The following is a 14,454-nucleotide window of genomic DNA, read 5'->3' on the forward strand; positions in this document are numbered from 1 at the left end:
CAGGGGTAGGGTATATTCTAATTCCTGTCCAGCATCCAGCGATAATATTATAGACCAGTCCTATCACATGCTATGCTGGTGACATACTCCCACCCATCCTGTCCAGCATCCAGCTATACTAATATAGACCCGTTCTATCACCTGCAATGCTGGTGACATACTCCCACCCATACCATTGTAGAAACTACCTGCAAGCTGATCTATAGCTTGATAGGGGAGTACCAGGTGACATTAAAGTAGAGTTATAAGCTATAGTATAACACTGAAAAGAAAACACGATACATGTGCAATATGACGCCCAGTGTCACTCCCACTCCCAGAATTTACAAGGGGCAAAACCGTCATTAAAGCTCTGTCATTAGAACTAATGAGCAGGTCGTACTAGGATCTCTTCAGCAACTCCTGCAAGAATCCCCAACGAAAGATCCGATAATAAGATGAGTAGAAAGCGGGCGGGGCCTCATGGCCTTATCGTGCCTGCATCATGCCTCGATGAGACAGCGCAAGTGCTGCCAGGGAGAGACCAAGGCCTATACCCTGCATGTATAAAGAACAAAGTATAACGAACTGTTATAAACTGCAGGAAACAGCTTCATTTTAACTAATCACAAGAAAGAAATGTTTGGTAATATGCGAAATCAAAGTCTATCTTCGACAGTGATCTAACACCACGAATACAAAGTTTTTGGTAGACACACCACATGCAAGCAACAATGCAGCTTTGAGAAACTCACTGGTTGGATTAAAAGACCGAACAGGGTAGGAGTAACTACAGTAAGAACTCGTGTGGACAAGCCGCCTATCCACTATAGTTCCCTTCTATCAATAATTGGGTCGCGTGATATGTCCTATTTGGACCTCAGCAATAACTTGACGTTGCCTGTTAGGATGGCATTTTTGGACTCTACTGGTCCTGCGAACTCTGGCACCGGGGGGTCTTATGCCGGGAGCAGCAATACCAGGGGGGCAGTAAACTCCCAACACGGAATATTACCTGGGCATCTTTTGCTAGCAAAACGTGGCATCCTTGAGTTCTTCTTATCTAAGTTACAAGACAATCAGGAAAGAAGGTGTGGTAATGCCATGCATCCATAGCTGTAGACAGTATTTTTAAGAGTGTTTATGGAAAGCACGAACTCCAGACTCCGACATACAACACTGGTTGGGATTGGCATTAGAATAATAATGCACTCCTAACCAAACAAACCCTTTTTGGACATTAGGATAAAGAGACTGGTAAAAGTGTAAGGCTCCAATCCTAACTTGCAGTTCGCAGGCAATTCTGTGATGACAGTTAATAGCTCACAGAACTACATTAGGATTCTAACTTATAAACGACGCTTTGCATAGCGTACAGATCACAAGAAGTTCTGGAGCATCGCCGAGGCTCAAACCCGGGACCCATAAATCCCCTCGCGGGTAGTAGCCTCCCCGTGCTGTAACCGACCTGGGCCGCGACCCCCCCTCACCCCGCAAAAGTTCAACTGTAGCTCCCGCAGACTGGCAGCCGACCAGGACGAGGCTGGCGAAAGACACCATGCTGCAGAAGGCATTCTTTCTATCCGTGAAGTACTCTTCTGGCCTAGCGGGGCGTGCTGGCATTACTTCCCTACTCCGTACCTAACAACGCATACTACTCAGACTGCTGGGCGCAAAATGGTGTAACTCTAAACGAACCAGCAGGCAGTGCTAATAGGGGTCTGCTTCAAAATGGCCCGTACCAAAAACTGCGCATACCTCATGGATGGCTACGCTGTACTGGGCGCCAGACAGATATCCAGCTGTGCGAACCAGCGGCAGTGCATATACAGAGGTCTACTACATGAATGGCACGTCCATAGACTGCGCATACCTCAGTTAGTTTCACCAAAGTGGGCGCTTGCACGGAAATGCAACAAAATGGGGGAAAACCCGTACCTTGTATTCCCCCCCCAACATACATTCAAAGGAAATGCCCCATCAATATGTCCGAACTTACCCACATGCGCAGGTATTGACGAACTGAGCTCCCAAATTCCTTGCCCACCGGCGCCAAAACACGTCTAGCGCCGGACAAAGAAACAAGCCGCCCCAGAAAATGGCCGCACTGGACGCCAATACCCTAAGCGCCGAACATAACACCATGGTGTCACCAAAATGGCCGCACCCGTCCACTATTACACACGTGCACCAAGTAGTCGAGCACAACTGCCAAGGACCAGCACCATCCTCAGGCTTGCCCATCCATTTATGTGTGCACTTAACAAACACTGCGTTATAGAAATAGCGCCGTTCTAAATGTTGGGAGACTGACCAAAGTGTGTCAGCACAACAACCTACAACAGACGTGCCGCGAAAGGCCCGAAGATAGCCGCCACCCACCAAGCCACAGGGCCCAATGGTACACGTAGTTACACCAGCACCGCCCGGCCACAAGTCCACATACCTCCAATCCAAAATTGCGCCTCCATGCCAAAAGTGGAAACCTCCCTCAGGATGTGACGCCTAGCATGCCGCTGCACACAAACTTCAATTGCCAAGTCCAGGTGGGAACCCCAGCCAGGAGAGAGTAGCCAAGATGGCCACACCAGGGCGCCATTAACCATGTGTGACGCAGCTGAGGCAAAGATGGCCGCATCCGGGCGCCATTGCCCACGTGTGCAGCAACTATTCGCAAATGCCTACACATGCATGCAGTGACCCATCGCCATCCTATGCCCCACACGCCACACTTGCGAAACCGGAGCACTCGGTTTGAACAATGACCGGACCCCCGCATGACAACGACCTAGCTACGCCCAGAGCAGAAGGCTCACACTGTAAAATAATGTGAGTAAAAGTTAGTTAAAGTTGAACATAAACACTATCTGCGGAATGTAAAATCTATGATGCGCAGAAACCAAAGGCCGTGGCTATTACCCGGGACACGCATATAACGGGGTTCTCTACGTGCCTGCACAATACCTAAGCATGGCTGCCGCCGCAATTCGCTTACCCTCATCCACACGGACGGAACCATTATAACATGTGCGATCTGGTGCAGATACCGAGCTGGCTGCCGCAGACCATGATAAGCCTCTTTGCACTTTTATCGCCCAACCTAAATTGTTTGAAAACGTCCCACCTTATGATCACAAGTAGCAGGAAGAACAAAACTGCAGTCGGACTCAAAACGGGCAAAGTTTAAATAATTGACTTTTAACAACAAGAGTATATTCTGGAGAATACGTGCATCGACCCCTCAACCTCTCGCATGCTGAGCGAGTGCTCTTCCCTTTCTGTAAAGTCAGAAACAAGCATTTACCAACCTTATCAAGAATTAGTCCGTTATCTAAAATATTTCCCATAATGCAGCAGAACCCGCAGACAACAAACCTTCACTGTACGCGGTGCTGTACGAAGAGCTGCCGACCACATTGTCCCGTGCCTGAAAACGCGGTTAGAAGGACCTCACGCCGCCATACACGCGGGAAGTAACTAACTTTCGGCTATGACCCTTGGATTCTCGCACACGCTCACTGCAAATTCCTCCGAACGGTGCCCTCATCTCTAGAGCTTCCTTGTTAACCTTTGGCTGCCCGGGCTGACACGATCAATAGCTGAAAACACAAAAGGACCTCACCAGGTACCCCGCACCAGTGCCCAGGAGCGATAAACGGGCAACACACGCGTTTCCTAATCCCTCACGCTACACCCTCACGCTACACATAAGAGGCTGAAAATGGGCACCGGTTGCCTGCACATACAGGCATAGGAGGAAAGTATATATTGTAAAACCTTCAGTTTAAGGACGAACGCTCTGCGCACTGAGCCGAGACGGGCCAGAAATCTCCCGGGGCATTTGGCAGAGGCATGCCCCCCGACCCGCGGAGGGGCAGAGGCACCACCGCTGACCCTTCAATGAAAACGCCGTAACCCCCGCCAGCCTCCCGACTCACCACAGAGAAACACACCGGCGGCGAACCACAGCAGACAACACCCGACGCTAGACATGCCTCGTCCAGACCGACTTCCGGCCGACCTTCAGGGGCACCGAAAAGAGTGTCCCGACGTGTTCGTCGCAACGTCCGGAGCGGCAAAGAGGCCACCACAACGGCCAGAGGGGGAGATATACCCTCTCCCTGCCAGCCCCGGACGTGCGTCACAGGTCGGCCCACCTCCACCAGGCAACCTGCCCTGAGGAGGGGTGGCAACCATAGCTGGGGGTCGGGGGCAGCCCTACGTGACTAAGGGCCCGCCCTCCTGATGGCCACCGGGTGGCCTCGGGCAGGCGCATTTCCAGCAGCTCGGCTACTGTAGTGTTTATATTTCCAAATCTAGTTTCTCTCTACCCTAAATTACCCCAGAGTGGTCCACTGTAGCAGAGCTGAGCTGCCTTAGCATAAGTAAAGAACAGTTGGAGGTGTTGGATGGCCGAGGGAGAAAGTGAAACTAACGGCGACAAACACACACCCCTGGGCATTTTTGGCAAGGCAGCCTCAGGCTGTGAGCAGTCACAGCTTGCATGACTCACGGGCGGGGCGGGCGGTGTGCAGAATCACGCGGGGGCGATCTTCAGTGTCGTGCGCGGGGGGCAGGTGGCAGTGGTGCGCGGGGGGGGGGCGGTTAAAAAATAAAAAAAACGTACCTTACCGGGTCCCACACCGCCTCCGCTCCTGGCCGGGTTGCGCATTCAGCAGTAACAGGAAGCATGCATCCTCCAACCCCCCTCCCCTAAGCCAATCACAACGCTGCAATGGCAGCATTGTCATTGGTGTGGACAGCGCCCATTGGGGCACCTGTAGGTAGGCCATTTTCTCTATGTAGGCTGCATGCAGTCGGGGCCCACAACAGTGGGCAAGCCACTCCACCTGGACCCTAATGGAGGAGCCGTCCCTGGCTGTGAGGCACACACTTGGTCACAGCCCGCACACAGCCTCGAGCCTGCAGCAGTTATGCCCAGGAAAGAACTTCAGGACCGGCTGAAGGCAGCTAATCGCATTCTGTCAGGCTCACAAGAAAATTGTAGAGCTAGAGGCTGCACACGCTTGGTCACAGCCCGCAGGCAGCCTCAAGCCGCATATGAAAAGCAATTTGCGGCATTAGTTAAAAATTGAAGATTAAAAGTGAGTTTGAAACCTTAATCAACTTAACATTTACCCAAAATACATTCTGAAAAAGTCTGGCTGAAAATGTTAAAACCGAAAATTAATAAAAACTCACAACCATGCCGAGGGCAAAACTTCACGACCGGCACTGCAGGCAGCCGATCACACGCTGCTGCTGAAAAGCAGAGTTATTAACACACTCCGACCAGCTGGCTGCAGAGCACTGTCTTACTTACTTGCGAGGCCATGAGCCACGGGGCATGGTTAATGTTTACCACAGCGGCGTACCAGCTGGGTCGCACGCCTCCTTAGAGTCCAGTCCTGGCTGCTGCAACGTCAGTCCCTCGGCAATTCGCTGCGGGTGATGGTCATCATTTTAAATTTAATGCAGCCACACAGTGGTGTGATGCGCAGTGTTGTCATAGTTTGCCACAACCAACCACCTAGCCAGCCTCCCACAAACTGCAGCAGCCAGCTGCCGCACTAGCAGACATGACGTACCTGTGGCCCCTAAAGTCTATGACAGACTGTATCACACAACCTGGCTTGACCGCTGATATCTCGATAGAAGCCATTGGGCACTACCTTGACGTGACGTCAGTCAGAGACATGGCAGGACCTTATTGATACTTTGTAGCAGCCAGCTGCTAGTAGCTCAGCCAGCCGAGCCCCTGGTCTAAGGGAGCAGCGCACACATTCAACTGCGCGCTTCAAGACACTCCAGTTTTAGATTAGCATAGTAGGCAGCGCTAACTGCTTGACAGCTGAGGCGATATGCCTATAATGCGTGCCTGTGCATTTCAGTGTGGTGATGCGATAAAAAGGATGATAATAATGCAGTACATCTTGGCCAATCTGATCAATTAATAACGTAGAATGGTGGGGCGGAGCTAGCCAGCAAGCGTAACGCCGGAGCTCCGCCGAGCACAGCCAATTAATCCTAAATAATCCTCACAGAGCGGCAAACTTGACTCCCCAACAGCTCCCCCAGTCGCATGAAAGAGGGGTCAACTGGCGACCCTCAAAGACTCGGACAGAAACGCATCCTGCACGGCGCCACGGCCCGGCGGAGCCTCGGCCCTGGTAGGCCGTGAAGCCGCGTCCCTGCGTGTGCCCTGAGGCCGGGCGCCGTGCGGCTGCCGGGGGGGAGGTGACCCGGAGCTCCGGCGCTTGGAGTGCCTGGAAGAAGCGGATGAGGTGCGGAGGAAAAGATTGATAAACAGGGCACTTCTTGGTGCGCTCGCTGCTGCCGGTGTTGAGTGGTGTGTTTGCCTACAGACTGGGGTGCCTTTGGTTTCCCGGCGAATCGCTACTACTGCTGAGGCTTGGGAGGCTGCACGCTTGGGCCCCTCACTGTTTGGGAACTGCTGGTGTGGAGGCTGGTCGGTCGGACCGACGCTGGTAGCGTGAACGCCAAGACCCACCCTGGAAAAGCACAAGTAAGGCAGTGCGACATCGATTTCTGAAAGTGGCCCACACACCAACAGTAACATTACTTGCACCTCGTGCTGCCCTGGCTGAGCTCTGGGGCTCGTCTTGTCCATAGATTACCTGCTGTGCGTTTAACTGCTGTGCCACCTGGAGTGGGGTCGCTTCCCTTCTCCCTCTCAGATAAACACTCGGCAGAGGGTCGCCATTGGGAGTAACTTCTAGAGCGCTGTTTGCGCGACGCGGTACGGTGGTTGGCTTGATCCTCGATTGTTCTGAGCAGGAGGGGAGCCTGAATCCTGTGTGACAGCATTGGTCACACGAGGGGCTGAGGAGGCTTGGCTGCGCTTCCCTGCTGCGTTGCGTGAGACACTCTCGCGGGGGCGAGAAGGGCCGCGAGTGGTACAGGGGAGAGGTGGACTGCAGCGGCATACTTGGCGCCCCTGAGGGCAGCGACCAGACTCCGTGATCTCCCTACTGGCGGGTGGGCTGCCAGCCACAAGATGGGCAAAGGAGACAAGACCCAGAGCAAACTGCCCTTTTCGCAAAGAAGATTACAACAGCACAGCCCATTGCCGGAGCCTGGGACGGTTCCGCGATCGGAGGAAGACCTAGGGGCGAGCTCGGACATTAAAACCATACTTTTATCCATGGAGCAGAGCCTACAGTCTAGTATATCTGCGGTGGGCACCAAAATGGACGCCATGTCGTATCGAATGGATCGTATGGCAGAGCGGTTGGATAAGCATGCAGAGAGACATGATATGGCCGAGAGGAGAATGACAGAAGTGGAAGAGGCGCAAACAGACCTGGATACCACGCAAAAAAAGATGGAGAGGATGATGCAAGCCCTGCGGGACAAGACGGAGGATTTGGAGGCTCGTTCGCGGCGCTGTAACCTCCGCATCACGGGCCTTCCGGAGAGCACCCATACAGGCCCTATGGAACACTTTGTGGAAAAGTTACTTATAACAGTCCTGGGAGAAGGAGTGTTTTCGAGCATGTTCACGGTGGAGCGGGCACACAGGTCCAATAATAGCGAAGTTACTCAACTACCGGGACAGAGACACGGCTCTCAAATTGGCGAGGTCCAAACAACCGCTGCAATATGAAGGGTCAGCCATATCTTTGTACCCAGACTTTAGGGCAAAGGTCCAAGAAGAGCGCAAACAATTCATTCCGCACAAGAAACGCCTCAGAGAGCTGGGATTGGACTATGCGCTGTTGTACCCGGCAAAGCTACGTGTTAATAAACGTGGCCACTCCCATATATTTACAGATCCCAGGGAATTGCAGCAGGCCATGAAGCGTTGGTCGAAGGAACAAGCTACAGGCAATGTCGAGAACCCGGAGGAGGGCGAGAGCGGCAGTCGCTTGGATGACCAGGACTAAGTTTCTCTTTGGCATGCGCGCTTGCTACACATCAGATTGATGTGGGGTGTGTGTGTCTCTGTCAAGCGAAGCACATTGGACACACGATAAGGCGACATAGGCATCGGGGAAAGAAGACACCTACAGATAAGTGGTTTGCTGCATGGATGCGGGTGGCGTGGTTTGTTAACCAGACCGCATGATTCTCTTTTCCCACATTTATTTCCTCACAGGTTCTAGTTTTTGCCACACTGCAATGCCTAAATATACACAAAAGACATTTATGGTGCAGGTATAGCTGTGGGGGGGGGGGAATAACTGGGGTATACATTCTAAGAGATAGTGCATAAGAAGACGTTGCTCTGATCACACAAACTGTGCATGGCAGGGGCAGGTGGGTGGCTACACGAGAGTTCTGAGATTTAGGAGGAGACTATGACTCAAGGCTACCTTGGCCCCTGCGCGTTAAGCATAGCTACACTGTTAGTATTTAGAGTTGGGGTTCTGACATTGGGATGGAGGGTGGGGGATAGACTCCTGACGGACCAGGTTGGGGAGGGTCTGCTGTGGGCGGGGCGGGGGGGCACCGTGTGTGGTATGGGAAAGTTCAAAGTATTGCTGTTGGTTATGCATGCTAGTATGGTGATGCTGTGTTGCAATGTGAAGACTTGCTGTTGTTGCCCGACCGAATGGCACAGATGACCAGTACACCGGCAGTGCCTGCTGGTGATGCCTCGGACACCCTTAGAGCTTTAACCTGGAATGTCAGAGGGCTGAACGATTACCGAAAACTGAGGAAGGTGTTGAATTATTTGCAGAGACATCACATAGACCTAGCACTCATACAATAAACTCACCTTCCACTAACAAGTAAAATGCTTCAATACAGGGGCCTGTCAGGGAATACCACAGTGGCGGGGTTCACTACGCATTCCAGAGGAGTCCTAACGTGGATAAACCCTAGAGCCAAGTTAGATTTGAGATTAGTACTAGCTGACCCAGAGGGTAGGTACCTCATATCAAGGTGCACGGGGAAGGGCCACGATCTAATCGAGAATATTCCACAGCGCAGATGCTCTGGGGGGGGAACTTCAACCTGGTGATGGACCCGGAATTAGATAGATCTTCAGGCCCTTAGCGTAGACCCTCGGCGGCTGCGGTCTCGCTCCAAGCTGGGTTACTGACGTTAGATCTGGTTGATGTGTGGAGGGGGAGAAACGATGATAGGGGGGGTTACCCGCATTATTCAGAGTACCACGACAACCACACCAGGATTGACTACTGGCTGGCCTCCTTCTCAGTCTCTAGACACATATTGTCATGTACAGTTCTGTCACGTACACTCTCAGATCACTCACCACTCCTCCTAGTGCTGGAGACACCGATAACCCGAGTCCCCCCTTTTACGTGGCGCTTTCCCCCATACTCGTTGCTTGATGACGCCTTTAGAGGGGAATTGGCTGCGGAGATCGACACCTTTTTTGACACAAATATTGGCTCAGTTGAGAGCTTCCAAACAGTCTGGGAGGCGTTTAAGGTATTTATACGAGGTGTGGCAATGGCCAAACACTCGAGTGTCCTAAAAGCCATACAACAGCGCTTGAACTACTTAGAGTCTCAGTTGACTGAACTAGAGAAGCAACAAGTGAACGACCCTGTCCCCGACATAGCAGACCAAATCAAAACCCTTATAGCGGAATTCAACGAGGAGGCAGATAGGGAAGTACGACATATGGGGAAAAATCCGACAGCAAGGACATATGGGGAAAGTGAACGCCCAGGTTCTCTGTTAGCTAAATTACTGCGTAACAGCAGGAGGGCCCCGAAACTGACTTCTTTAGATACGGCTTCGGGGGTGGCTGTCACGTCAGAGGAGAAGATTCTGAAGGAATTTAGGGACTTCTACTCCGATCTATACACGTCTAAAACTGAAAATCTGGAAACCGACATGGATGATTATTTAGAACATATGCAATTGCCCTTCTTAGTACAGTCTATTCGTGAATTCCTAATGTCCCCTATACAGAAAGATGAGAGCTCGGACGCATTAGCTAGCATGAGAGTGAATAGCGCTCCTGGGGCGGATGGTCTAACAGTGGGGTTCTATAAGGCGTTCAAGGACAAACTTATCCCGCATCTGGCCGCTCTATTCGACGACATCTGTTGGAGGGTAGTATGCCGCAGTCAATGAGAGAGGCACTAATAGTCATCATTCCAAAACCGGGCAGGCCCCCCAACGTGTGTGGTTCGTATAGACCTCTATCTCTACTAAATGTAGATGCGAAATTATATGCCAAGGTGCTCGCCACACGCCTGGCTCTAATAGCCCCGGACTTAGTGGCCCCGGAACAGGCAGGCTTTGTGCCAGGGAGGAGCGTAACCTATAATATTCGCACAGTACTGGGGACCATACAGCATGTTAGACAGGACACGAAAGCGGTCGCCATCTTCCTAGACATGGTGAAGGCTTTCGACTCCGTGGAGTGGCCGTTCATGTTGCGGGTCCTGCGGAGGCTCGGACTGGGGGAACCTTTCTTAGAAATGATCGGCGCCTTGTACTGGAAACCGACGGCCAGGCTGCGCATTGGTGATCGCGTATCTGATCCCTTTGGAATCAGCAGGGGCACCAGGCAAGGCTGCCCGCTTTCGCCATTATTGTATGCACTGGTGGCTGAACCATTGGCCAGCGCGTTGAGGGAATACCACTGGCACCGGGGAGTTAGCTTCCCGACGTACAAGATTATAATTTCTACCTACGCAGATGACACGCTGCTTTATGTACGCAACCCTGAGGTGAACCTAGCTTCAGTATTGCGGGAAGTGGTCCGATTTGGCGCGCTCTCCGGGCTCCAGATTAAGTGGAACAAATCAGTGGCGTTTCCACTGACCCCGGTCACGAACAAGTTTGATATGGAATACCCTCTACGTTGGTCAACAGAGCCGGTGCGCTATCTCGGCATCATGATTCACACGGACCCTGAGGTGCTGTTCCGAGAGAACTACGGGGTGGCATTTAGCAAATGTGAGGAGGATGTGGAGAAGTGGTGTAGACTCCCGCTGTCGCTGATGGGCCGCATAGCCATCATGAAGATGGTGGTACTGCCCCGGTTTCTGTTTCTATTCAATAATTTGCCCATTATTCTATCGAAGACCTTCTTCAGGAATCTGACGACGCTCATGGTCCGCTTGGCCTGGGGAGGTAAGCAGCCAAGAGTACAATGGACTACGCTCACGCTTCCGTATGAGCTGGGAGGACTAGGAGCCCCAGACATGGAACGATATTATAGTGTCACAAGCTGCCCACTTACACACGTGGATACACTGAGAAGCAAACATTCCCCACGTGCGAATGGAACGGTTATTCGCGGATTCAGTCCCACTACCAGCCACGATATGTCCCCCCGTGGACCGCAGGACTGGAGTGCTGGACTCGATCACGTCCACGAAACACGCGTGGCACGCGTTGCTAAGGGCTAGAGAAGGAACATTGATATACTCCCCCTTAATGGCGGTGGAATGAGCACTCTGGTTGCCGCCTATTGAGGAGAAGGGCGTAGTGCAAGTGATGCATGCGCTGGGAATTGAGAAGGCTGGCGAGCTTTTCGTGGATGGCAAAGTGAGAACCTGGGACAATGTGTGCCAGGTAGCGGAGGGATCTACGCTATTACAATGGTTTCAATTTCACAGAGTCCGCAGTGCATTGAAGGACGTTCTAGGCCCAGAGTTGGAGGAGCCCCCAGAGCTACCGGAACTTTCCCATGTCATTAAAACGGCACGAACACAGAAAATGATATCACATCTATACAAATCCAATGCATCGCATAGAGCTCAGGAACCCTCGAAAGCCAGACTTGCTTGGCAAAGGGACTTACAGATCACTATTGACGAACCAATGTGGAAGTACTGCTGCTCTAGCACCAAGAGGTTGTCCTTAAATGGACGTCACCGGTTGATCCACTTTAAATTTTTGTAAAGAGTGTATTACACTCCGGAACGTCTGCACCGCTATGGGCTCAGGCGGTCCCCCGAGTGTGAAAGTTGCCATGCACCCAAAGCCGACTTCTTGCATTTGGCATGGGGATGTCGCAGAATACGCTCATTTTGGGAGGAAGTGACAGCGGAGTTGGGAGAGATACTAGACATTGAACTACCCGTGGACCCAGCTCTGGCACTGCTTGGCCGCTCCAGGGGTTTGCCTGTAGCGGTTAGACGGCTGACAGACATGGGCATGCTAATGGCTCGACGTGTAGTGGCACAATGCTGGATGAGAGGACCGCTCCCGACTTAGAGGAGATGGGCTCGAGACATGCTATATTGCTGCATGCAATCGGAACAATATAGCGAACTTCTCTCTCCCACTAGTCGCCCGAAGGACTTCTGGAGTCTATATCGGGCCTTTAGAGCTGCGGAGGAGGACACTGCTGACACACAGACTGATACACAAGCAAAGGAACACTAGAGGTCACCTGGTTTGTAGTCCACTTACACACCATACTTTAGGGAAAAGCCTAGACGATCATGGAGGAAGGCTGGCCAAAGACTTCGTAGGACACGGCAGGCAAATGATACCTGCGGAATAGCTCCCCTGGGTGGTTCGAGGCATGTCCAGATTTGGTCGGTCAGACCTGGGAGCCACATTCTTGACACCCGCAGGCGGGAAAACACACAACGAGCTAACACAAGGACAGGCGACACACGTAGTGAGATGAATGACTGGCACATGACATAGGGAACCAGTTTACTAGTTGGGGGGGGGGGGGAGTTCAGGGGTTGCACACTACAGGAGAGGGGGCATAGTTCATAAAGGGTAGAGTACTAGAAGGGGAATTTCAGAAAATCAAACACACTGTGCCACCTACATGCTATGATATGACCTACACTGTACTGGCATTACTGTTACCAGGATGCCCAGCGGCCTGATATTGTTATGTGATAACTGTTAAGTGAATTATGACTTTGTTTTAATATATGATACGCCGCCGGACCCCAGGGTTGTCGGCAACTTGGCTGTGTATTATAGTGCTGATCAGATGCGAGTCCATTGGGATGTTTACACTGCCGGCCCTGGAGGTTGTAGGCTACAAGCTGTGTATAACCCTCAGTACACAAATAACGTTGTTTAAATAAATAAAAAAAATTACAAAACGTACAATGGTAATCATAGACAGGAGCACTGTAACACAGTCTATCAGGTCATATCTCTCATTCTCCCTCGGTCTGTACCAACACCTGTTACTATTTGTGGGTCCATAACATCAGAGGGGATGACCTCCTGGCACATCTAGCATCAAAAAGTTGCTAAAGAATATAAAAGATGAACTGCAAATACAAAAAAAGACCTGCAGAGCTAATCAGCAAAGCTAATCTGAGCTAACCGCTTAACACAGAAAATGAAAAGTCTGTCACACTTTCTCATCTAGCACACCGATAATTATTGCATCCCATAGCATGATAACTGCACCTGATTGGTCATCATACACAACATAAAACACTTCCTACATAGGCTCACAGCAAAAACAACACTCTTCCAAGTACACACCCACCCAGTGTAGAGTGCTACATATCCTCTATGGATAAGAGCTTCAGTGCTCCACTTGGGGGTAGTAACAGTTAAACAAATAATATACTACAATATAGCAGTTGCTCTGAATATTGTGTTGCTCAATTCAATGGTCCCCTTCATTAACCTTAGAAGAAAGAAAGGTGGGTTTGCCCAGCTAGGATGTGAAATCCTGACCTTCAGGTCACTCATCCGTCGCCAACGAGCGCTTAACTGTGTACATTGTTTTGTCTAGTTTAGTTATCTTAATTACCCTATTCAGTCTTACTTTCTTGATAGGTTAACACTAATTGAGTTTATATTTGTTCATTGAATTTTAAGTTTTCAATTGTTAATTCTCTATACAAGACCTCGTTGTGAACTGTGATCGTCATACTACATAAATGTCAACTTAAAAAATAATTACTTTTAAGATGTTAATGTACTCATTTTGTTTTTGCAGAATTTCAGCGGTCGATCTCTACAGAAATATGAAGGAAATCTTTGTAAGGTATTCTCCCATGCTTGATCCCCCACCACTGTTGAAAACAGAAATTCATTGTTGTGACACAGTTCATGTGCTGCCACAGTTAGATAGGAGGTATAATGGTCTTTGTTTAGAAAGCAGAACTGTTTGTAGAAGTATTTTCTTAAGCGCAATGTATTGTGTAGGTTAGAAAGTGAAATACTTTTGGGGCCAGCAAAGCCAACTTTTGCTAGCTAACCTCACTTGCTGTGCCGGTACTGGGTGAAATGCTATTCCATCTACACTGCAAGCGAGTCATGAAAAAAACGCTTCTATGACTGAGGTGGTCGCTGCTTACATTATTACCATTGGTCAAATTGGGATGCCCAGGTGGACGGCTAAGGACATTCAGTGGTGGATCTGCTCTCCATAGTCGTTTACTTGTGGTATTTTTAACCGTGATCCATGATGTGGTTACAAGGTAGCTGTGTGGATGAATACAATAATCTGAGTGAATGTCACTAGGTCTGGATGCAGGGCACCATCAATGCCTAATGCAAAGACGCTGCGGGGCACACCATTGG

General features: G+C 50.8%; 1 protein-coding gene across 1 annotated transcript in view; it reads left to right on the forward strand.

The window, feature by feature from the left end:
• Nucleotides 1-14,454, forward strand: part of OSBPL1A (oxysterol binding protein like 1A) — a 1,891,697-nt gene that overhangs the window by 406,868 nt on the left and 1,470,375 nt on the right. The window contains exon 7 of the mRNA XM_078687412.1: nt 13,868-13,915. Coding sequence (XP_078543538.1) covers nt 13,868-13,915 — 48 coding nt within the window. The remainder of the gene's footprint in view (nt 1-13,867; nt 13,916-14,454) is intronic.

The sequence above is a fragment of the Lissotriton helveticus genome, chromosome 4_1 (genome assembly GCF_964261635.1).
Source record: "Lissotriton helveticus chromosome 4_1, aLisHel1.1, whole genome shotgun sequence".
Lineage (NCBI taxonomy): Eukaryota > Metazoa > Chordata > Amphibia > Caudata > Salamandridae > Lissotriton > Lissotriton helveticus.